The 24,783-nt window shown below is 44.0% G+C and overlaps 1 protein-coding gene across 1 annotated transcript in view; it reads left to right on the forward strand.

Annotated features, from left to right (window-relative positions):
• Positions 1 to 866: 866 nt before the first annotated feature.
• Positions 867 to 24,783, forward strand: part of METAP2 (methionyl aminopeptidase 2) — a 31,073-nt gene continuing 7,156 nt past the window's right edge. Inside the window, exons 1-4 of the mRNA XM_074226613.1 lie at positions 867 to 1,120; positions 8,654 to 8,758; positions 15,710 to 15,775; positions 20,754 to 20,856. Of these exons, the coding sequence (XP_074082714.1) occupies positions 907 to 1,120; positions 8,654 to 8,758; positions 15,710 to 15,775; positions 20,754 to 20,856 (488 nt within the window). The 5' untranslated portion in view covers positions 867 to 906. The remainder of the gene's footprint in view (positions 1,121 to 8,653; positions 8,759 to 15,709; positions 15,776 to 20,753; positions 20,857 to 24,783) is intronic.

A 24,783-nucleotide genomic window follows, 5' to 3' on the forward strand; every position in this document is an offset into this window, starting at 1 on the left:
GGGCTCCTATACTGCGGCCACGCCCCCGGGCTCCTATACTGGGGCCACGCCCCCGGGCTCCTATACTGCCGCCACGCCCCCGGGCTCCTATACTGCGGCCACGCCCCCGGGCTCCTATACTGGGGCCACGCCCCCGGGCTCCTATACTGCCGCCACGCCCCCGGGCTCCTATACTGCGGCCACGCCCCCGGGGCTCCTGTACTGCGGCCACGCCCCCGGGGCTCCTGTACTGCGGCCACGCCCCCGGGGCTCCTATACTGCGGCCACGCCCCCGGGCTCCTATACTGCGGCCACGCCCCCGGGCTCCTATACTGCGGCCACGCCCCCGGGGCTCCTGTACCGCGGCTCCCAGAGGCCCCTCGCTCTGGGCCCCGCCTCGCCCCCTCCGCGGCAGGCCGGGCGGGCCGGAAGTCCCGGGAGCCTCGGCCTCCCCTCGCGGTCGCCTGCTCCGGACTTTTTTCCTTCAAAGTGACTTTTCCTGGTTCAGTAAAGGCCGCGCGGGCCGCCTGGGGCCAGAACCTCGGCCGGTCCGGAGCAGGGCAGCTCGGAGGGGGCGGGGCGGCGCGCGTGGGGCGCGGCGGGTGACGTCACGCGCACAGGCCCCTCCCTCCTCGGCCCCTCCCCCCCGCCGCCCCTCCCCTCCTCGGCCCCTCCCCCCCGCGGCTGCGCCCCGCCCCTCCCCCCCCGCGCCACGAGGCCGCGGGGCGGGCCCCTCCCCCGGCGCGCCGGCCTCCAGCCGTCCCGGCATGCCCCTCCCCTCCCGGCATGCCCCTCCCCCTCCCCGGCGCGCCGGCCTCCAGCCGTCCCGGCATGCCCCTCCCCTCCCGGCATGCCCCTCCCCCCGCCACGAGGCCGCCGGGCGGGCCCCTCCCCCTCCCCGGCGCGCCGGCCTCCAGCCGTCCCGGCATGCCCCTCGGCGCGGCGGGGCTCCGGGGGCGGCGGCCTCGCGCTCTCTCCGGCAACATGGCGGGCGTGGAGGCGGCGCGGGCGGCGGCCCCGGAGCCGCACCTGAACGGCGAGCTGGAGCCGGACGACAGGGACGACGGCGCGGCCGCGGCGGCCGAGGACACGGCCAAGAAGAGGCGGCGCAAGAAGAGGCGGGGGAAGGCCGGCGCCGCAGGTAGCGGGCCGGGCCGGGGGGCCGCGCCGCCGCCGCCATGCCGGGGCCTCCGATCGGCGGGGCCCGGCCCGGGGGCGCGGGGGGGGGGCTGGGCCCGGCGGGGCCGCCCGGGAGGCCGGGCCCGGGCCGGGGACGCCGGGGGGCCGCGGCCACGGAGGCCCCCCGCTCGGGCCGCACGGGCCCCGGGGCCCCCGGCCCGGAGCTCGGAGCCGCCGGGCCCCGGGACTCGGCCAAGGTCAGCGGGAGGGTCAAGGCGGGCCGGGCCGGAGAGGGGGGGCGCGGGGAGCCCCGGGCCCGGGGCCCATGGGCGCCCCAGCCCCGCCGCGGGGCGGGCCCGAGGTGAGCGCGGCCTGGCCGAAGCGCGGAGGAGGGGTTTAGCCAGGCCGCCCCGGCCCGGCCCGCGGGCTCACGGCGGGGCCCTCCGCCCGGGCTGCCCGGTACACGGCCTAGTGGGCGCCCCGCTCGTTCCTGGTGTGCGCTGCCGAGACACCAGATTACTGATCTTCTAACTCTATCCGCTTAAAGGGTTTGTTTTTGATTTTAGCTTCTTTGGCAAGAAAATGGGGTCAAGGCTAGGTCAGTATTAATTGCCTGGGGCCGGATTTGAACTCGGGTCCCCTGACTCCAGGGCCGGTGGTCTGTCCGCCGCGCCACCTAGCCGCCCCCCATCTAATCACTGCGATTGTCGCAAACCCTGCAGACACTCACCAAGCGTTAGGATTTCCTAGAAACCCTGCTTCTCCTGGGTCTCTTGACATTTTCACGCTGCCGTTATTTCTGTGATTACTTCTGTGTGTTGTGTCTCCGGGTTGGCTGAGGGCAGGGGGCTGTTTTACATTTTGTGTTTGCAGCGTCTTTACTTAGGAAGCTCTTAGTCAATTCTGATGAATGACCCGGGGTAGCCTGAGGTCGTCTCCTCCTTTGCAGTTTAGTGGGGTCAGTTGGGGTTGGAGTTTTGACCCTGTCCCTTTCAGTTTTTGCGAGGCCGTGGGGTTAAGTGTCTTGCCCAAGGTCACACAGCTAGGTCACTAAGTGTCCGAGGCCGGATTCGAGCTCAGGGCCAGGGCCGGGGCTGTCCGCTGCTCCACCTAGCTGCCTCCCCTGGCACTTCTTTAATTGTGTTACTTAACACTTAATTTCCTCATCACTTCTGCAGACTCCATAGTATTCTTGTTATCTGCCTCCCAGGAAGGGGGAGTAAGCTTTCACAGACAAATTTCTGAAAGGGGCCAATACTTTTGTGGTGCTTTGTTCTGAAATCCTTTTATCTCCTCCCTTATTCTCATTGGTCATGGCTCTTCTCAGACTACATAGCATTGATCTAATGTACTGACTTACTCTTGGAGTTGTTTGGTTCTCTCTAAATCATTATGCCCTTATCTCCTTGAAGCCATATTGAAGAGCCTGGTACATCCTGGCCTTTTTGTTACCACAGTTTAGTTAAAAGGCACTCACTGGTTTTGTTTTTTGTCATTGGGGAGATAGAAGTTTTCTAGCTTCTCTTTCACATAGAATTTCTTCAGTTGGAAGAGACCTTACCTTAGCTCATCAGGACTTGATATAGGCTTGGGTTGAATCATGGCAATGTGGATGGATTCATGCTTTGTAGCACACATACTCAGCTAGTTCTGAGGATACCAAGACAATAGGAAATAATCCCTGTTCAAAATAAGTGCAAAGTAGTGAAGGAGGATGATTGGGGAGGGATAGGGATTAGGAAAAGGCCTGGGATTGATGGTGGGAAATGACACACTCTTGGACACTGGAGTGCCTCAGAAATAGTGCCGGGAGGCATTGGAGGAGGTGATCTTGAGGAGGAGTCCATTCCAGGGAACACAGAGAAGGCCAGTTTGGCCTTAATTGTGGAGTACTGGAAGGGCAAAGAATTGAACAGTGAGCCTGGGAAGATAGGTTGGGGTTGGGTTGTGAAGGCAGTTCAGAAAAGCTGGGGTGGTAGGGAATCCCTAGAGTCTGTGCATGACAAGGGGGAGGGGAGTATCATTGAGGAAGGAAAGGAAAAGAATTGAGTGTGTGTGAGGGCAGTAGTCCAGGGGAGAGACCAAGATTGGTGGCTGATGGAGTGTGGAAGATGAGGGTGAGTAGCTGTGGTGCTGGTGACCTTACAGACCAAAATTAAGTTAGGGGAACGGGAATGGGAGCAGAATGAGTTGTTTTGGACAAGTCACCTTTGAGATGTTTGTGGGGCATCATCTGTGAACTGCTTAAGCAATTGGTGTTGTGAGACTACTGCTCAGGAGAGAGACTCATTTGAGTTTTCTGCATAGAGAAAAACCATGAGGTTTTCTTAAGTGTAGAGAGAGAAAAGAGGGCTAAAGACTGAATGAACCTTGGCATTTCAGAGGCTATTTTTCTCCAACCCCCCCTTCATTTTATCATATGAAAACTTGGATGTCTTGCCCAATGGCAAGTTGGGATTTGCAGTCTCCTTCAACAGTGCTGAGGTAGGTACATAGGCTTAGTTGAAGACTAGAGACAACCTACTTTATTTTTGCATAACTATAATTATTGGGAAATTTTTCTTCAAGTTGAGATCCGAATGCAAATTTTACTCAGTTTCTAGTTATTTCTGAGATTAAACAGAGTAAATCTAATTTCTCTTCCATTAGCACTTCCCAAACTTGAAGATACTAGATTCTTTTCTCCCCCCCCCCCCCCATGCTAACCATACTTATTGTCTTCAGACATACAGCTTGAATGTAGGTTCCCTGACCACCCTCCAACATCTAGGTTCCAGTTTGCCATTTATCCTTAAAGTAGAATGCCCATAATATTCCTGTTGTAGTTTGACCAAGGCAGAGTATAGCAGGGCTGTCACCTCATGGATAGGATGCTGTCTGACACTGTGTTAAATCTTTTGGGTGCTTTGTCACATTGTTCATTCTTACCAAACTTTGGTCATTCCCACATCTTTTTCAGTTGAACTGTGATATAATCATTTCTTCCCTCACCCTTAACATAGCCAGTTGCTAAAAGTTGAACTTTAATTTATATCTTTGTTAAATCGGTCCAGCATTCTTTCTTGCCTGATGCTTTTTGGAAGATGATTTTTGTTATCCAAAATTTTGACTAAGTCTCTCGGTTTTGCATCATTTGCAGATTGGGTGATCAGTCAGATTAGATGATATAAATGATGATTAGCTGCCAGCACTTTGCTGGGCAGAGTATGCAAATACAAGTAAAAAGGACAGCCTTTACTCTGATGGAGCTTATTCTCTCTCTCTCTCTCTCACACAGACACACACAGACACACACACACACTCTCTCTCTCTCTCTCTCTCTCTCTCTCTCACACTCTTTTTAATGGGTGATGGTAGACAGCTGGGGAGTCTGAAATTTGTGAGGAGGCTTTCTCAAAGGGAAGGCTGGAGAGTTAGGAGCTGAGCTACTTTAGAATTGTGGCTAACAATCCATTTTTATTCAAATGGAGGTTCTGGAACTCAGCAACTGGAAGAAGAAACTGCAAAGAGAGAGAGGTAGATAAACCATACTTTTTACTTCCTAATTAAAATCATTGCTAAAAACATTGACCCAAGAAAAGAATTTCTGAGGCACATCACTGTAGTGTTATTTTCCTTCTTTCTATGTTATATATTTCATTTTAATTTGGTCTGCCTCTTGGAACTTAAAACTTTTTTTTTTTTTGGCAAGGTAATGGGGGGTTAAGTGGCTTGCACAAGGCCACACAGCTAGGTAAGTGTCTGAGGCCAGGTTTGAACTCAGGTACTCCTGACTCCAAGGCCTGTGCTGCGCCACCTAGGTGCCCCGGGAAGTTAAAACTTTTAAAAATTATAATTTATTTTTTTTAATAGCAAAAATCCACCTTTCTATTCTTTCCCTTGCCCGCCCCCCTATTTAGAACAAGAAGTAAAAGCAAGCACTTTACAAAACAGTCAGTTGAAACAAATTTCCACATTGGCTGTGCTCCTCCGGAGTCATTCTTCTCTATCCAGAGGGGAAAGGCATATTTTATCATTAGTCTCAGGAATTATGGTTGGTCATTATGGTGATAAGAATTCCTAATTCTTTCACAGTTGTTAGTTTTTTCCATATTGTTGTCATTGCCTAAATTTCTCTCCTGGTTCTGTTCTTTTCACTTTACATCAATTTATACAAGTCTTCCCCCATTTCTCTAAAACCATCTCATCATTTCTCACAGCATAATAGAGTCTAATCTTACTCATATTCTCTAACTTATTCTTACATTCTCCAGTTGGGGACACTCCCTCAGAGTTCCATTCTTGGCAATCTCAAAAAGAGCTATGAATATTTTTCTACATTCATTAATGGTCCATTTTCCCTCCCCCTTTAGCTTTATAGTCAGCTTTGCTGTATAAGTTATATTTGACTTTAACCCTATATCCTTTGCCTTCTGGAAAACTGTAATCGAAACTCTGCACTCCTTTCGGGTGTCGTTTGTGAGTGGGACTGGATTCCTGAACTTCAATTCTTTCCTGACTACTTTTTTCTTTTTTTCTTTTTTCTTTTTCTTTGACCAGAAAGCCCTGGATTTTGGCTATGATGGTTCTGGGAGTTTTTATTTTTGATTTCTTTCAGGAGGTCTCTGGTTGGGTCTGTTTCCACTTTATCTTCTGATTCTAAACTTTCTGGCCAATGCACTCTTTTTTTTTGGTTTGTTTTGTTTTTTTAGATTTTTGCAAGGCAAATGGGGTTAAGTGGCTTTCCCAAGGCCCCACAGCTAGGTAATTATTAAGTGTCTGAGACTAGATTTGAACCCAGGTACTCCTGACTCCAAGGCCGGTGCTTTATCCACTACAAGGCCAGTGTATTCTTAAAAAAAAAATTATTGAAATCTGATTTTTGGACTTTTGGGGATGATAACATTGAGATGGTCTGAGAAGTCTTAAATTTTTTTCATCACCTATTTTCCAGGTCAGTTCTTTCTGCTCTGAAATACTTATATGTTCTGCTGTTTTTTCAGTCTTCTGACTTTGTTTTTAATATTTCTTGTCTCATGGAGTCATTGGCTTCTATTTGATCCATTCTAATTTTCAGGGAGTCTGTGGCTTGGACAAGGTTTTATACTTTTTGTGCCAAACTTTCAGATCCCTTTCCAATTCTTCTATAGCTTTCATTTCTTTTCCAATTTTTTCCTCAAGTACTCTCATTTCATTTATAAAAAATATATTTTTAACTCCTTTAAAAAAAAACCCAATCTATTCATCCCTTCTAGGAATTTCAGTTGGGCTTATTCCCAAACTTTTTTTTTTTATGTAAATCTTTGCTTATAAATGTTTTGGAACCATTCTCCTTCTGGGTCTGGATCTGCTGGAGCTTCCCCTGCCTCCATCTTAGCTCTTTCTGGTAGGAGTCTTTTTTTGTGTTTTTTCTCTTCTAGACTTTGGGCTTGATGGTGGGTTTGGGTTCTGTCACAGCAGTCTTGGTTGCTGCTTTCTTGGGTTGTTGTCTAATCCTGGACCAGGTCTGATTGTTGCTTCCTTGTTCTGAGCTCTGCAAAATTGTGACCTGAGTTTGCATCTAAGCCAGGGTAGAGACTGCTGGATTCAGCCCCAGGTCAGCCAGCTGGAAAGCTTTGGTGGTTCCCAGTAGGCTGGGCCAGATGCTGGAACTGAGACCCCATTGTACCCCAGCTGCTTACTCCTGAACTTCCTCCTTCCTTGGTGGAGAAAAGGCCTCGGGGCTCTCTGCCTGGAAACACCCCAGGATCAGTGGCCTGGAACAGCTGGCAAGTTGCCAGTTGGAAACCGCCCCTCTTCTGGTGCCTTGGTCTGGGTCTGACTGTCTCAGGGGGCAGCTCTAGTATCTCTTGCTCACGTTTGCACCTTTCCCCATCCGGGGCATGCGCCTAACCTGATACTGTGCCCATGCCCGATGTCTGCAAATCTTTATCTCCAAATGCTGACCAGGGCAGGACAAATGACTTATTACTGCTTTTGGATTTCCTCCATCAGGATTTATTCTGGTGCATTTTCTAGGTCCCTTTGTAATTAAGGTGTTTTGAGGGGAGACCTCTCTGTTACTCTACCATTTTGGCTCTGCACTTATTAATAAATGTGTTTTTAATTGAATTGCAAAATGAACTGCTAGCTTTCTCCTATAAATTTCTCTTAAAGCCAAGATCTGGCACTTCCTTTCCTGATCAACCCCACAACTTCATTGATTTTCTTCAAACTTGTACAGCATTTTATCTCTTCACCTACTTATTTGGGCCTTTGCATATACTACATTATTTGGCTATTTAAATAGTTTCTATTTACCCTTCCAAACTAGATTGTAAACCTTGAGGGAAAAGAATGTTCCTATTATGCCCTGCACACAAAAAAATGGTAAACATTTGTTGAATTGATGGATAGATGATCTAATAATTTGTTAAGTAAATCTAACTATGCCTTCAGTCCATCAGGGCTGCTCCATTCTCAGTTGATTTATTACACACCCTACAGCATCTGTTCTACACATCCCCCAGGGGCTTCCTGGGCCCTTTTCTTTCAACAACTTCCATGGATTCAGTTATCACCTGTGCAGGACTCCTGTTTTAGCCTGTCTCCTGAGCTGCAGTTCTCTATCATTACTGCCTTTTGGACATTTCATAGCAAACTCAGCCCATTCATTGCCTTTCTCCTCAGACTCATTTCTTTGAATTTTGCTGTACCTGTTGAGGTGCCATCATTCGAGTCTTCTGGGGTCACTAATCTTGGTTCATCCTCTTTGATTCCTGTCTCGTAGCCATCTTAAGATGTCTGTCTCTACAATGTTTCTGTCATAGGTCCCCTTTCTCTTTACACAGCTCTCACCCTGGTTTGCCTAGACTTTTACAATAGTATTTCCTACCTCTGCCTCATGTCCCTCCATTCCTGTCCCTCTCCACAGCTGCAAGAATAGTTTTTCTGAGCATGGATCTGGCCATGCTCCCGTGGCTCAGTTTACTCAATACATTTTGTTGATTCACGGCTCTAGAGTAAAATGCAAATTCCACTGACTCCTCAGTCTCTTTCTAATCTAGCCCTGCTCGACTCCCCAGACCTCCTCAGAGGCCAGCCCAGCTGCCTTGCATTCTGAGGGTGGCCTCTGAAGATGTTTTCATTGCCATGCCTCTGTACTTAGTGGCCATTTGCCTTGAATAATTTTCCTTTTTGCCTCCACCCCTTGAAATTCTCTCTTCAAACCATTTTCTCTAGTCTGCCCCCTTCTGAACATCCAGCTACTTGGGCCTTACCTCCAAAGCAATGTTTGAGAAGTTTCTTGAAGGCAGGAATTGTTTGGCTTTTGTCTTTATGTTCCCTGTCCTTAATGAAATATTTGGTATATAATAATAATAATAATCAATAAATGCTTATTGATTTACTTTTTACATATAAAGGTACTTATGTTAATTTTTGACGTTAAAAAAATTTTACCAGTTGCACCATATTTTGGCAGTTGTGTTTTTCTGAAGTTGAGAGTGGGATTCTTTTGATAATTTATTTTCTAGAGTGATTGATTTTAAGTAGTTGTCATTCAGACTTGATTTATACAACATTATTTAATCGGCAGGACAACAGGAAACGGAGGGAGAATCTGGGACTTCAGTGGATGAGGTAGCCAAACAGCTGGAAAAACAGGCCCTGGAGGACAAAGAAAAAGAGGATGATGAAGAAGGTAGGGGTGTGTGCGTGTGCATGTGCGTGTGTGTGTGTGTGTGTGTGCGCGCACGCGCTTATCTGTGTATGTGTGTCTGTATCTGATTTATTTTATCCAATATCTTAAGTTCTGTAACTGGAATGTGATGAGAGGTTTAGACAGTCTTAATGATTGATTCTGAAGGAACTGGGATATATAGAACACACTGTAAACTTGAGAAGCTTCTGTAAAAATCAGATAACAATCTAATTTTAAGAATCTTTCTATTATACAGCCATTCATGAATTCATGGAAAAGACCCTTTATTGAATTTATAACCTGAGATGTCTAGATGATGGACATTATAACATAAGGAATAGAGTTTTCAGTCTAGACTCAGAAGGGGGTAAATAGCACTTATTAGCTATGTGACTGGGGACCTCTTGACCTTTAGACCTTGGTTTTATCACTACCTTCTACAGTTTGTCAAACAAACAGTGACATTTGCCACTTAGAATTCTGAATTTGGAAGGGACCCTAGAAGCCTTTTATTTTGTTGATGAAAGTGTTTTGGCCAGAATCAAGATTTAAACTGGGAGTGTGTGCCCCTGAGTGTGGTATGATGGGTAGAGAAATGAAGAAGACCTGGGTTCAGGCCGTACCTCTGTGACCCTGGACAAGACACTAACTTTTCAGTGCTCTGGCCACTTTTGGAGATTCTCGTGTTATAAAGAAGGTCCTTGTGTCTGCTGGTGGTGGGATTTTCCTCACTCAGTGCCAGGGAAAGCACTGATCTAGCCCCTCCTCCTCATTTGTGTAAAGCTATTTGTATTTCACTTCTTTCAGCTGAATGATTGATTGCTTTACCAAGCAAGTTTGGATGTAATGATGCTTTAATTAAAAGAAAAGTTTCATTTTGTGTTCTAGTTGGCATAATGATGTAGGGCTGTTTAACTATTTAGGTACCCATCATTTAGTATTCACTAGAATATCAGAAGCTTAGAGGTTGGATTCAATACCTTACTCTATAGCTGAGGACACTGAGGTCCAGAGAGGCTGGTGACTTACCCTAGCCACATAGCTTATAAGCCTTAGCAGAATTTGAATGCAGACTCCCTGATTGCACATTCAGCACTCTTTCCAGTAGGTTTATTTACACATAATTTAGGAAAAATAAAAAGATGGAAGAACAGTTCTATTTATATAATCCTAGAATGTCACATACTCCTCCCCCCAGTCAGGGCCCCTCAGAATTCAGGTTTCCTACAGCTCTAGGATTTTTGTTTTAGGAATTTTGAGAGTTGGCTACTAGTACTCTTGGAAAAGAAAGGCAGTTTTCTGCAGCCTCCATCTGGGGGAGGCAGAGATATTATCTCCAGACCATGCTCCTCTCTTGAGACCTATTAACATATTTGACTGATGCCATCTGCCAGGCCCCCATCCCTTGCCCTCCCCCCCCCCCACAGGTTTTGTGGACCGATGTTCAGCCATCGGGGCTGCCTGTTTTGTTCATAATGCTGTCGGGGGTGGGATACATGGGTATGGCTGAGAAACCCATTCTTACATTTGGCCCAATGTCAACTCCATTAGTAATGTTTTGAGAACTTTGAATATAAAACCTTCGAGTTATTTTAAAGACAAGGATTTTGTCAGTTGAAGATAATTGATTGCTTCTGTACACACACAGTGGAATGTAAAATGATGTGATGGAACTAGGATCTACCAGGCATTTCCTCTCAAAACAAACACACACACAGACATACCCACATCCCAGATAAGGTTTTGAAAATTGGTACTGTAGCCTTGTTGAATCAGGTATATTTTCTTGTGTTAGAAATATGTCAACATTTTGCTAGCAGGTCATTGACCTGAGTCAGACCCACCCCTCACAATGAGACTCCTAGTGTTGAAGCCCGCCTGACCAGACCACACAGCTAGGTAATTATTAAGTGTCTGAGGCTGGATTTGAACTCAGGTCCTCCTGACTCTAGGGCCCGTGCTCTATCCACTGCACCACCTAGCGGCCCTGACACAAAGAAAGTTAAAGAAAGTCTTTGTCCTTAGGGAGCTCTCATTCTACTAATCCCAAAATGACTCTTTACTGGCTAAATCCAAGTCTATATCTATAAGGTAACCTTCAAAGGGAGGTCAGCACAGACCTGCAGAAGACCAAGCTGACTGTTGAAGAGAGCCAGGGATTCCCAGCTTTGGAGATGAGGAGGGAGCAGAGGCAGAACAGAGGAGAGAGTATTTGGATGAGGAATGGCAAGCAGGATGAGTTGGCTAGAGAACAGGGATGTATTTTTGTCAAGAAAATTGAGAAAGAAGCAAGCACCCTAGGTTATCATCCTTAAGGGCCAAACAGAAGGAAAAGAAGCCAATTGGGTTTACTGAGGAAGCTCAGTAAAATTTCCTTCTTTGATCAAAACGAAGTACAGTGCATTTCCTTCTCTGACTATTCTGACCACTGCTGTCATTCCACCTCTCCCTCTGCCTTCCAAACCTTTTCTGACCTTCACTGTGCCCTCCAGTCCCTTGATCTTTCACTTCTCAGTCTGACCATCTGCCCTGCCCTATTCTCATCATGACTTGTGGCACTGTCCTCTTCTCTGGAGACCTCCCCCCTTGTCACCAGTCTTTCCTTCCAAATCTCAGCGAGTCTTGGATTCCTCCCCTCAGTTGCACCCTCCCTGCACACTTTTGTAATTGACTCATTATCCCATTCACCACAGACTTTTCCTCAAATCTCCCTGAGAGTACCTCTCAGCTGAGAACCTTGCCTCATATTTCATTGAAAAGAATGGAGGCCATTCACTCAGGACTCCAGTTTCACGTGAAGAGGTGGCCCTTCTGTTTGCAAGGCATCCTTTTCTTTATGTGCAAGTGATCCTATCGTATCTGATCCAACAGATTGTCCCTTCTGAACCCTCCCCCAATCTATTCCTTATCAGCACCTTCTCCCTATGTGCCAGCTATACACATGCTCATGTCTCACTATCTTCAGGAAACCCTTCCTATTCTGTCCATTCCTATCTTTTCCTTCCCTTTTGTAACTAAACTTAAGAAGGCCCTCAACAACTGGGGCTTCCACTTATTTTCTTATTAATCTCTTAATCTTCTGCATTCTGGCTTCCAAGGTCTTTTCTCCATCTTCATCCTTGTTCAACTCTTCACCCTCTTGACATGACCCTGGTTCTCCTACCCATCTGACCAGTCCTTGATCTCCTTTCCAAAATCATTGTACAGTTCAGGCTCTGTTCTGGGACTTATTTCCTCTGTACTATTTTACTTGGTGATAATCCTCGGTTTCCATGGATTTGAGTTTTTGATTCTCAGATCTGCCTATCCAGCCTTAACCTCCCATTCTCCCACTGATTATTGGACATCTGAAACTGGATGTCTCCTGGATATCTTTTTTTTTTTTAAGGTTTTTGCTAGGCAATAGGGGCTTGCCCAAGGCCACACAGCTAGGTAATAATGTCTTGAACCCAGGTACTCCTGACTCCAGGGCCGGTGCTTTATCCACTGCGCCACCTAGCCACCCCTCTCCTGGATATCTTAAACTCAATGTGTGCAAAAATGAATTCGTTATTTTATCCCCAAACCCTCCTCTCCTCTCTCTCCTCTTCCTGTCTTCTTTCTTTGGAGAACACTGTTATTCTCCTAGTGACTTGAGCTCACAACCTGAGAGTCTTCCTCACCTTACTCACTTCGATTTTCCACATTCGTTCTCATCTTCTTGACATCTCTCACATTGCCCCCACCCTGGTGCAGAGCTCTTCCCTCACCCTTAGACTGCGTGTCTGTTGGCTAGTTTCTCCTCCTTCCAGTCTATCCTCTACTCAGCTTTCAGAACTCTATTCTTTGTAAAGTAAGCTCCAGTGGTTCTTGATTTCCAGGAACAAATAGGAAACCCTCTGTCTGGCTTTTAAAATCTGTCTTCACTTGCTCCTCTCCCTCTTAGACTTTTCCCCTCCCTTGCCACCCCTGCCTTCAGTGATGCTAACTTGCTTTTTTTTTTTAATTTTTTTGCAAGGCAAATGGGGTTAAGTGGCTTGCCCAAGGCCACATGGCTAGGTAATTATTAAGTGTCTGAGGCTGGATTTGAACCCAGGTAGTCTGACTCCAGGGCTGGGGCTCTATCCACTGCACCACCTAGCTGCCCCTGATGCTAACTTTCTTGCTTGACCCTCCATTTCCTAACTTCTTGCATTTTCCTGGTTGTCCTCCATGCCTGAAATTCTCTCCTTTGTATGGGGTCTTGATTGATTCCTCCTCTTCCTGGGGCCTTTTGTCTAGACAACCCCCACTTTATCTGTGTATATCATGTCTGTCTGTCTGCCCAGAATGGCTGTGGCTGTGAGCTCTTTGGGAGCAGGGCCTATTTCTTGCCTTTCTTTGTATTCCAGCACCTGTTTAGGACCTAGGAGCTACTTGATACATGCTTGCTGATTGAATAGTGAGCTGACATGGTTGGAATTATGCTTTTGGAAAACGACACTGACATCTGTGTGGAGAGTTGATTTGGAGTGGGGAGAAATTAGGGGCAGAGAGACCACCTGAATATTTTTTAAATTATATTTCATTTTTTCAGTTACTTGCATAGCTTTCAACATTCATCCTTTTTGTAAACTTTTGAGGTGTATCCCCTCCCCCATGGCATCCAGATCTCTGATATAGGTTGTACTTGTACAGTTGTCAACATATTTCCATTTTAGTTGTGAAAGAATCAGAACAGGAGAAAAAACCCATGAGAAAGAAAGAAAAACATAAAAGAACTTTGCTCTGTGTTTAGCTTCCACAATTTTTTCCTCTGGATGTGAGTGGCACTGTCCATAACAAGTGCCTCAGGATTGTTGTCCTAGTTCTCTGAACCACCCAGGGGAACTGCATCCATCCTAGCTGATCATCTCACAGTATGGTTGTTAATGTGTAGAATATTCTCCTGGTTCTGCTCCCTTCACTCCTGCATCAGTTCCTGTAGGTCTCAAGCTTTTCCATGAAGGGAGATTTGGTAGTTGATTGAGATGTTGTATGAAGTAATAACACCAGACATTTATATAGAACTGTGCTTTACGATTATTTCATTTTGCCTTCATTACAACCACATGAGGTGCTAGTATTATCCTCATTTTACAGATCAGGCAAAGGTAAGCGACTTGCCCAAGGTCACACAGCTAGTGTAAAGCCAGAGTTGAACTTAGGTTTTCCTGATTGTAGGTTCCCACCTGTGATCCCAAAGGTCTGAACCTAGGTCACTAGAAGGATGGTTGGGGTGCCTTTGAGAGTAATAAGGAAGAGGAAAGGAAAGGATTTGGATGAAAGACAGTGAGTTCTGTTGTGTTTGAATGTTTTGGTCCTTCATTTTTTAATGTCTAACAGACCCACTCTTTATTTTTTTAGGTTTTTTTTTAGTTTTTTTTTTTTGCAAGGCAAACAGGGTTAAGTGGCTTGCCCAAGGCCCACACAGCTAGGTAATTATTGTCTGAGACCGGATTTGAACCCAGGTACGCCTGACTTCAGGGCCGGTGCTTTATCCACTATGCCACCTAGCTGCCCCTCTCCCACTTTTTACAACAGCTCTTCCAAATCTCTGGTTTCTCCCACCCTCTGAGATGAGACTTACCTTGTATTTTCCGCCATGTTTTCCTCCCTCTTGTTCTTCTCCTTTCTTTCAGATGCCTACTGACCCGAAACCTTACCAAGGCTACCTGTTCAAGTGATCTATTTCCCTTCTTTCCCTCCAGCAGATTGACCCCTGTGAAGAGAAATATGATTTTCATGTCAGTCAATAAATGCAACGAATATACTGATCCATCTGGATTTCTCAGAGCTCTTTCTCCACAGGCAGACTCTGCTGCGTCCAAAACTACTAATGACCTTATGTTATCCTTTGGTAGTTGTTACCAGCTATTTCAGCAAACTCCTTCAAAGATTCATAGTAGTGTAGCATCTGGATGACCTGGAAGTTTAAAAACATTTTTTTTTTAATTTATTTTAAGGCAGTGAGGTTGTGTCTTGCCCAAGGTCACACAGCTAGGCAATTATTAAGTGTTTGAGGCCAGATTTGAACTCCAGTCCTCCCGAAGACCTGGGATTTTTAAAGGATATGGCAACAGAATTCAAGCTCAAGCTAGGTTCTTCTCAATTGGAAGGTTTTTGAGCCCCAAACTGATAACCAGTAGGCTCTACCCTAGTTATCTCGGCTTTAACCTGGTGCTGCAGAACTGGTTCTTTATTAGGAAAAGAAGTCTAGTAGAAACAGTTACTCACTTGACAGTAGTTGGAATCCTCAGGCTTTTAAGTTAATTTCTTTTGATTTTTGCAACTTTTCTGTCTATTACTTAATAAATCCAGTTATCAATCTTGTTTCTTAACTTCCCAAATTTATTTCTTGAAATATCATTTATTTTCATTATTGATGTTGAAGTATGATAAGCAACATCCTATAGTTTACATGCAGTTTTTCACTGAATTCTTTTGCTATTTTTTTATTCTGTTGACTTTTTTGGCTAGGCAATGGGGTTAAGTGATTTGCCCAAGGTGACACAGCTAAAGCAGTACTTTGAACTCAGCTCCTCCTGACTCCAGGACTGGTGTTCTATTCACTGCGCCACCTAGCTGCCCCCTATAGACATCTCTTAAACAGTTGAATCACCAAATTCATGCAAAATAGTTTAGTAACAGTTGTATAAATTAAATTAGTATATTTTAAAATAATTTTTTTTTGCAAGGCAAATGGGGTTAAGTGGCTTGCCCAAGGCCACATAGCTAGGTAATTATTAAGTGTCTGGGGCTGGATTTGAACTTAGGTCTTCCTAACTCCAGGCCTGGTGCACTATCCACTACACCACCTAACTGCCCCTTAAATTAATATACTTGAAGTTCTATACGTATTGTGATTCTATAATACTGGTCCATATTTGTCTTATCATTTAATTGTTATTTCCTTTATTTTGTGATTTAAATCTCTAAATTCTTTTTTCTTAGATGGAGATGGTGATGGAGATGGAGCAGCAGGAAAGAAAAAGAAAAAGAAGAAAAAGAAGAAAGGACGTGAGTTTCTAATTTTGATTTTATTTGATAAGACATAAGCATTTGACTGCCAGTATGGGAGTTCAGGTTCTTCTAGAACCCTTCAGTAGTTTAGTGGCAAACATAACTTCCCTTGTGCATCTTACAGCCTGAGAGGTCACAAACCTTATCATCTATGGCCTCCCAGATATCCTTCATAGAAGACCATCCCATGGCATTGGGAGCCCTCTCTCTTTAGGATATTCTCTGTAGCATGTGGACTGTTGGTCAGGCTTAGTTTAAAAGCCAAGGAAATATATTAAGGAAATAATGTTAAATTTTGCCCGAGGCAAAAACTTAGTAAAATTAAATTCATAATTCTATAACATTCTTTTGGATAGTAACTTTGTGGGTGTAATTTTTTAATAGTATAAACTTTTTAGGGTGAAAAAGATTTTAGGGAAGCAGTATAGATAGGACAGTGACTTCAGGTTTTTTTTTTATTGTGCTCCCGTCCCCCATCTGTAAAAATACTTGAACATGTTTTATATATATAAATTTATAAATTGCATCAGCTATTATTGTATTGATAAATTAAAAAATAATTGGAAATTGAAATTAAAGGATACATAAGATAAAATGCAATTAAAAAATTCTTTATTTTGAGAAAATGCAATTTTTATTTATTTTTTTAAGTTTTTTTTTTTTTTTTGCAAGGCAAATGGGGTTAAGTGGCTTGCCCAGGGCCACACAGCTAGGTAATTAAGTGTCTGAGGCTGGACTTGAACTCAGGTACTCCTGACCCCAGGGCTGGTGCTCTATCTACTGCGCCGCCTAGCCGCCTCCAAGAAAAATGAAGTTTTTAAAATGATCTGTTACTGGTTTAAAAAAAAAACCTATTTGCTCTCACTAAAATTAGTGAGAAGTTATTGAATGCGCTTTATTCTTTTCATTATTTTTTAGGGTTAAAAATACATATAGGAGCTGTAATATTTTCTTTCTACACCACAATAGATTGTTTTTGTATTCCAAGGCATGTGGACTCCACTTCATTTATTTATTTATTTGTTTTTGCAAGGCAAATGGGGTATTATTAAGTGTCTGAGGCGGATTTGAACTCAGGTACTCCTGACCCCAGGGCTGGTGCTCTATCCACTGTGCCACCTAGCCAGCCCAATGGACCCCACTTTAAAGACAAAGTTTTATGGTAAAAGAGCACAGGTTTGTAAGTCTGGACACCAGTGACTAATGAGTGAATTCTTTTATTAATGTGCCTTTTTCCTCATCAGTAAAATTAAGAGAGTCAAGTCATTCTAAAGATGTAAGATTTTAGTTCTTATTCAGAAATATGGGGAAATAAATATATATATATATAATATATTATATATATATATAATAGATTTGTCAGATTTTTAGATGAGTTATTAAGAAGGGATAGTTAATAGTAGATGGCAGAATCTGGAGGCAGAAAGATTTTAGAGTTGAAGGCTAGGAGGGGAACCTATCTTCTACAAAGCATGCAAACTCTTAATAGTAGTTATTGGGCAAAAGAATAAGGAAACGTTCAGATCATATACTTTAGAACTGGAAGGGATTTTAGAGATCACTCAGTGCAGAAGTTCTTTACAACCAAGTTTGAGGACTCTAGGTTAAGAACCCCTGATCTTAGTCTGTCATGTTCCTTCTACTCTTCATTTATGGACGATGAAGTAGCTGAGATATGGGGGGGGTGTCACCTTCCTGTTTAAGATTACTTAAGTCATAAGTTGAAGAACCTGGTTTTAATAAAATCAGTTCTTCTGACTTCACATTTATTGCCTTTTTCCACTGAACACCTTTCACTGTGTTTCCAGGCATTATAGAAGCCAAGAGTTTGACGGTGGGTGTTACTCTAATGTGCTTGCCATCTGAATAGAAAGTGTCTGGAGAGGGGGTAGAGACCCTCACCTACCCTCACCCTGCTCTTCCATTATCAAAGTGCTCTTGAGAAGGAGAATATTATGCTTCTCTAGGAACACCAATGCCAGATTTTCACAGGAGGAAAGAGCAGGGATTAAGAAAAAAAGTAATGGAAAGAGAAGCACAGGAGCAGAGTCCCAGTTTTCAGATGATTTGTAAGCCTTGACTTAAGGGTAGGTATTTTGAGTGTGAGGTCTTGGACCACTGACACGGTATAGGTAGACTATTGGAAGTCCTGAACCATTTCAATATTGATGTGGTTACATTAAGCAGAAAAGAACCAGAAGACAAGGGTTTTGCAGAAGGACAGTTGAGACTCTTTAGAGGTTCTTCTCAGAGAAGCAAAAAACTATTGTCTTGCCACATAGAGCTGAGAATGAAGAGATTGAAAACTAAGTCATTTATACTGTGAGACATAAGTACAGTATGAAAACGGACATGGGGAGGATGGCCAAAAAGGCTGAAATGTGTGGAACCTGGCCAGTTTTGAGAGAAAGAAGCCAAAATCTTGTAGTTAATTCAGAAATCTTATCCAAAAATACTTATTTTCAGAAGACAGGTTTTGAACATTGCAGCCCTGACTATCACAGGATGTGAAACTCCCATGAAGCAAGCGTTACTGATGGTCAGTAATATCAGTCATCCCAGGTAGAGCCAGTTGTCACCGTCCGCATAGAATTCAAAGAAAGCCTGAAGATGAAAGTGGCTGAAAACAGTTGTAAAACTTCAGTCTCATTCAGTCAGATGTTGGTTCCTCAAAGAGGGAAATGATAAAAAGATCTCAGCCTCAGCTGTCACTATTTCTTGCAAAACTCTTAACTGATAGAAAACAGTTTCATAAGGAGGAGACCAAAAGATTGTCAGCTCATTAATGGTAAGTGAGACATCAAATGGAGATTTGTTTTTGTCTTGTACAAGTTCCACATGAAGGGATTCCCTATAAGGGTTGAGAAGATGGTGTTTATGAAGGATATTGAGTTGACTTTTATCAGGCAGTAAAGCCTGAGAATGACAGACCCTTCTCAATGCTTACTAAAAAAACTTTTTATAATAAATGTATGGAGATTGTTAACCATTTAGTATTTTGAAATTTGTTACAGGTACTGCAGGTGGACAGTGAATTGGGGAGGCAGTGTAGAGGATTGCATTTGTAAATTTAAAAAAATTTTAATTACATAATTCTACACAATTTCTGGAAAGGCTATTCCTATTTTCTCCCTTCCTCACCTCCCCCTGCAAAATGAAAAACCAAGAGGAAAGAAATAAAAGACCCTTTGTATCAAACAAAAACGGGTTCATATAGTGATTGTGTCAAAAAAAATCACCCTGACTTTTGTCCATCAGCTTTGTCAGGAGGGAGGTAACATGCATCATGCGTCCAAGGTCAGCCCTTCTGTATCTTTGAAGTTCATCTCTGAGAACTGTGCGCTGCTTTGCTGCCTTGTCTCTCCTTGGCACTTTTACAATTCAAACCTTGACACACATCATAAGGAGGGCGGTGGTTGGTTCAGCTTCCAGACACAGCCTTGCAGGCGACAACATCCTGGGTCTGGGCTTGCATTGGGCAATGGAGGCATTGCCTTGGCTGATGGGGGCCCGATTCCTGGTGCCCATAAGCCTCTGGCCGATTTCTTGTGCATTTAACAAGGTGTAAGAAGTTACTATGGGGCGGCTACATGGTGCAGTGGATAGAGCACCGGCCCTGGAATCAGGCATACCTGAGTTCAAAGCTGGCCTCAGATACTTAATAATTACCTGGCTGTGTGGCCTTGGGCAAGTCACTGAACCCCACTGCCTTGCAAAAAAAAAGTTACTGTAGTTTGTCTTATTTGATCATTCTAGGATCTGGTGTCAGCTAAAGGGTTTTGCTGGAGTTTGTACATTTTGCTGGGTGATAGGACTCCCATTCAGGCTGCCATCTTGTCAGGAAGACCTTTGTTGGATTGCGTTTGAGAAATTAAGTAGTGAGTCTAAACAAATCGGAATTCATAGATCCATCTGTTCAATATAGACATTCCAGTAATGCCCACAATCTCTTAGGAATTAAAGCGTGACAAAAACTGTCAAAAGACAGGGCATTGAAGAATTTGCATGGTGGGCTGCATGTTTTGAGGGCTATCTCTCCAAAAGAGAAGCAGCCTAAGGAATGCTGTTGAGGAAGTCGTTGGGCCAGGCCGGTTGCTGGCCTCCTGAGAATATCAGTGAACTGCTCCTCGCAGTCTAGAATAACTTGGGAAGGAGCGCCTCTGAGTTCATTGAGGAAACTGCTTTATTCCTGTTAGATTCTTTTCTTGTTTTCTCAGTGGTTATTTTGATTTTCCTTTTGTAGTTGTCAGATCACTTTTGTAATTAGTGAAATAAGCAGAATTCTCTTTTGACTGATCTTTGGGGAATACTAATAAAACTTTATTGTGTTGCTCTAGAGTTCACAGAATGCTTAAGATGATCTTTTTGGGGGGTTCATAATGACTTTGTTGTTTGGCTCACAACTGTTATTTCCATTTTTAGAGATGAGAAAACAGACACTTTAATAAGTGTCAGAGCTGCAATCAAAGCCAAGTCTTCTGATTCAAAAGTACAGGGTTAGAGGAAGCTAGAGAATTAACTCAATCCAATATATTTATATCTACTTGTCAAAATCTGTATGTTTCTTGGGAAAATGTAAATCAAGTTACAACTTAAATACATGATAATATAGGAAGAATCATGTCATAAAGTGAATCATTACCCTGCATTTCAGTTCTTTGAATCTGGATTTTAGCATATTGTTTTAGGACAAAATTGGGCACTTAAGGTCATGGTGAACATGAAATTTGTTTAGAATTCTTGGGTGAAATGTGCTTTTCTCCAAAGGCAAACAGTTATTATTATTGCAACACTGTTAATCTTTCTGGTGGGTTTTTTTTTTGTGTGTCCTACTTGAAATTGGAGGAAGATGCTCCTACACTGACCACTCCCCTCTCCTCTGTAGCTGTGCGGTCCAGGCAGGTCCCCAGAGAGGCCCCGCTGAGCCATTGTGTCCGGTGATATGAACTGTTAACACTTGATTTGTCTTTCACAGCGAAGGTACAGACAGACCCGCCCTCAGTTCCTATATGTGACCTGTATCCCAGTGGTGTATTTCCAAAGGGTCAAGAATGCGAGTACCCCTCCACACAAGATGGGTGAGTAGTGTCCAGTCAATGTAGCACCTTCTCTTCAAGCTGGGTGCTGGGGTCCTCTAGGCTTTGGCCCAGGGTCGTCCCTGGCCTCGATTCCTAGGTTGGATCTGACCACACCCTGTATGAGGTGAGGAAAGTGTTTCAAGGGCCAAGGGGAAAATGGCTTTTGGAACTTGACTACCCTCTTGATTTGCCCTCTTAAAAACAGGTAAGAGTCTTTCCAAATGCTGCTGTTTCCCAGGTTAAACCCACCCCCCCCCAGCTGAACCCTGAATTCTCTGCCACTCTTCACATCTTCCTTGGCATCATTTCTCCTTTCCATGCAATGGTCCTCTTGTAATCTAAGACCTGCTCATTTGATAGATATTTAATGATGTCTGCAAGTGCAGCCCTGGGTTCAAACACCAAGATGACATCGTGTCCTGGTCTACAGAAAGTTTATGGTTTCTTACAATCCTCTTCTTTTAGAGAGGAATAATCTGCCTTTTGAACTGCATGTTGTATGCTGAGAATGGTGATCCTGCCTTCTTCCAGGAAATGCCCAGGTCTATAAAACAGGCAGATGACTGGAAAGGCCAGAGAGGACTACACTTTCATCTGTAACTGGTCACAATCTAGGGTGGAAAGTAAATTTTCTAAGTAAAGCTGATGTCTGCTATTTGGTGTCTGTCAACTTTGTGTGATCAAAGGGGTTTCTGAAGAGTGATGTTGATGAACTGCTAAAGGTGAGGGGGATGGCACCCCTTCTGTCACTGTCATTGCTTCCTCCTTTGTAACAGGGTGTGCGTCCTTTGGGGGAACAGCCAGACTGGAACTTGGAGCAAGTGGGCAGGGTTAGCACTCCCTGAGGAATGAATGAGAAATTCTTCCTTTTCTTTCCAGCCCCAGTGGTCCCAGAATTCATTTGAGTGCACCTTAGCCTCAAGACAGTTGGCATTAGCTGTATGCGGAGGTGACAAGGACACAAAGAAAAGGGAGCTGACATAATAATGAAGGCAGTATATGTAAAATGAGCATGCCAGCATTTGTTGGGGAGGCACTGCCGATTGAGGTGCCAGGAGAGGTTGAGACTTTGCAGGGCACTGGGGACTCCATCCCAGGAATGGAGACAAAGGAGATGGGACGCCTTGGGGAAAGCAAGAGCATCAGTATGACTGGTGAAAGTGGGGGCTGATGTACAATCATTGTGGAAGTTAGTTTTGAGCCAGGCTATGTATGTAGAGCTTTGGAATTTGGTCCTCAAAGCAGCCAGGGAGTCCTTGATTTGGGCTGAAGGGGGGTACGGCCAACAGACCATTCATGGTTATATACAAAACTAGCAATAGAATTTCAGTCAATCAGTGACCAATTATTAAGTGCCTGCTCGGTACCAGTTGACTTGTGAGCCCTCCTTTCCAATTGAACCCCATCCAGAGCTTCCCCTTTTCAGTAATATATGGCTTATTGTGTCAGATTCACAAAGAATCAACAAAATTAGTTTAACTTTTCAAAATGGTGTAATGGATTTATATTTATGCAGTGTTTTGTAAACTCTGGCTTTCCTTACAACTACTGTAATGTAGATGTGATCTCTGTTTTACTATAACTAACATGTAATAAAACTTCATATAAATCCCAGATGGGGGAAGAGCTTCAGAAAATGGGGACTGAGTGGCCAGAAATACCCCATGATTTACCCGCTCTGGTAAATTTGGCATGGGTTCGGGAGAGACTTCAGGTCCCCTTTGTTCCTTCTCTTTTTTCTTAACTGCAAATAGATCTAGAAAGGGTTAAGTTTAAAGCAATTCACAGTAAAGCATGAATGATCATTCAGGTAATCCGACTGCCAACAATCTCAAGTGTTATGGGAAAGGTAGGCTTTGTTTTTGTTTCCAGTTGGGAAAATATTTGGGGAATCTCATTTTTTAAAAAATTTAGTCCCCTCTTTTAATTTTCATGAGCCCTACTATGAGCCTGGGATGACCATTTAAGGCCATGTGATGGCACTAGAGCATGAACTGTCCCAACCTCAAAGGAGATTGACATGCTGATCTGATCGGTTGAAGAATATCCTTTATTCAGATTTCAGTCTGCAGTTGGATGGCACCCCACTGAATCTGTTTATCAGTGTTTGTGTATCTGGGACAGGCAACATAGCTGGTCTGTGACCTGGGTCCAGAATTACAGAGGTGGAAATGAGTTGGATTACTCTAGGGAAAATGCTTTTACTAACCTCAGCTTGCTGTTGACAGCAAAGGTCCATCTTTTCAGTTCTACTATGATGATTCTTTGAGGAGGTAGCAATGAGACACCACTGTTGCAGAAAAACTAAAAATGAATGTCACATAGAGAAGATGGTGAATGGGGTTTGAAAAGCTGCAGTATGTAACCAGTGAGAAATTTCAAAGAACAACCAGGAGAGAGAATATCCTCCTGGGATTATATGGCTGGAAGAGAAAATGGGCTGGTCGGAAGGATGGGAACGATTATCTTGGATTTTGAATGGCACCATTTGAAGACTGTCAGTAAGATCATAGATCTGTTTATGTGAGAGTTTATATGGTGAACTTGGTCATTGGGGCACACATTTTGTTTTCTTCTCTGCCTTTATTTATTTAGGTTTATTTTTTGTTTTTGTTTTTTTTGTAAGGCAAATGGGGTTAAGTGGCTTGCCCAAGACCACACAGCTAGGTCATTAGTAAGTGTCTGAGACTGGATTTGAACCCCAGGGACTCCTGACTCCAGGGCTGGGGCTTTATCCACTGCGCCACCCAGCTGCCCTTCTCTGCCTTTTTAAAAAGGTTTTATTGATGCTCCCCCCCACCAATGTAATGAAAAATGCTATCTGTGCAGAGAGAAATGAAGGTGGATGCAGATAGAAGGAGACTTTAAACCTTATTTTCCCCTCTTGTTTTGCTTGTTTTGGTCTGTTTTCTTTCACAACATATGGAAATGTTTTACATGGGTGCACATGTATAATCTACATCAAATTGTTTTTCTTTTCAATAAAGGAAGTGAAGGAATATGGAACTCAAAAAAAAATCCATTTAGAATTGTTTTTACAGGGGCGGCTATGTGGTGCAGTGGATAAAGCACCGGCCTTGGAGTCAGGAGTACCTGAGTTCAAATCCGGTCTCAGATACTTAATCACCTAGCTGTTTCGCCTTAGGCAAGCCACTTAATGCCATTGCCTTGCAAAAACCTAAAAAAAATTTTTACATGGAATTTAAAAGATAATTAATCATCAATTTTGTGGGATAATCTCAGAATTTTTTATTAGTAATATTTTCTCTTAAATTCACCTTCATTTCTCTCTGCACATACCTCCTTTATCCCTACCTCTACCCCTTCCCATCTTCTAGGCCCCCTTTGTAATAACAGTAAGAGGACTGAGAGGTAGTTCATCAGAACTAGCCGGCACACATCAACCCAGAGCACCACATTCACACCCATAGTCCACCTCTGTGAACAAGGGAGGCAGGTCCATTCTGTCCTTTCCTCACCACTTGTTTCTAGGGGCAAGTAGTAACCCTTCCTTGGTTGTGCTATAAATCTATCTTCTGCTTCTTGTCATTTGCTTTTTAATTTATACAAAATTCTAGCTCTCCTTCTCCCACCCCTTATGAAATGATGACCCCTTCACTGTGTAACATGATACAGGGAGGGGGATGTAGTCCCTCCTTGCCAAGAGTCCTCTTCCATAGCCTTCCCTGACATCATCTGGCTGTCTTCCTAGTCGTGTGGCTCAGTTTCATTCAATGTTGGTGTGTCTTAGGGTTCTGTGTTTACCTTTATATCTTAGCACAAACCTTTCCTGTGGATAGAAGACCACTGTTACCTAGATTTCTTAAAATTCTCCCCTAGATTTCCTGCTTCTTTTGCTTTATGCTGATGCTAATTTCCTTTCAATGTCTCCTTCTAAGGATGAGTCCTTCCTTATTACCATGAGAT

This window comes from Macrotis lagotis, chromosome 2 (assembly GCF_037893015.1).
Source record: "Macrotis lagotis isolate mMagLag1 chromosome 2, bilby.v1.9.chrom.fasta, whole genome shotgun sequence".
NCBI lineage: Eukaryota > Metazoa > Chordata > Mammalia > Peramelemorphia > Peramelidae > Macrotis > Macrotis lagotis.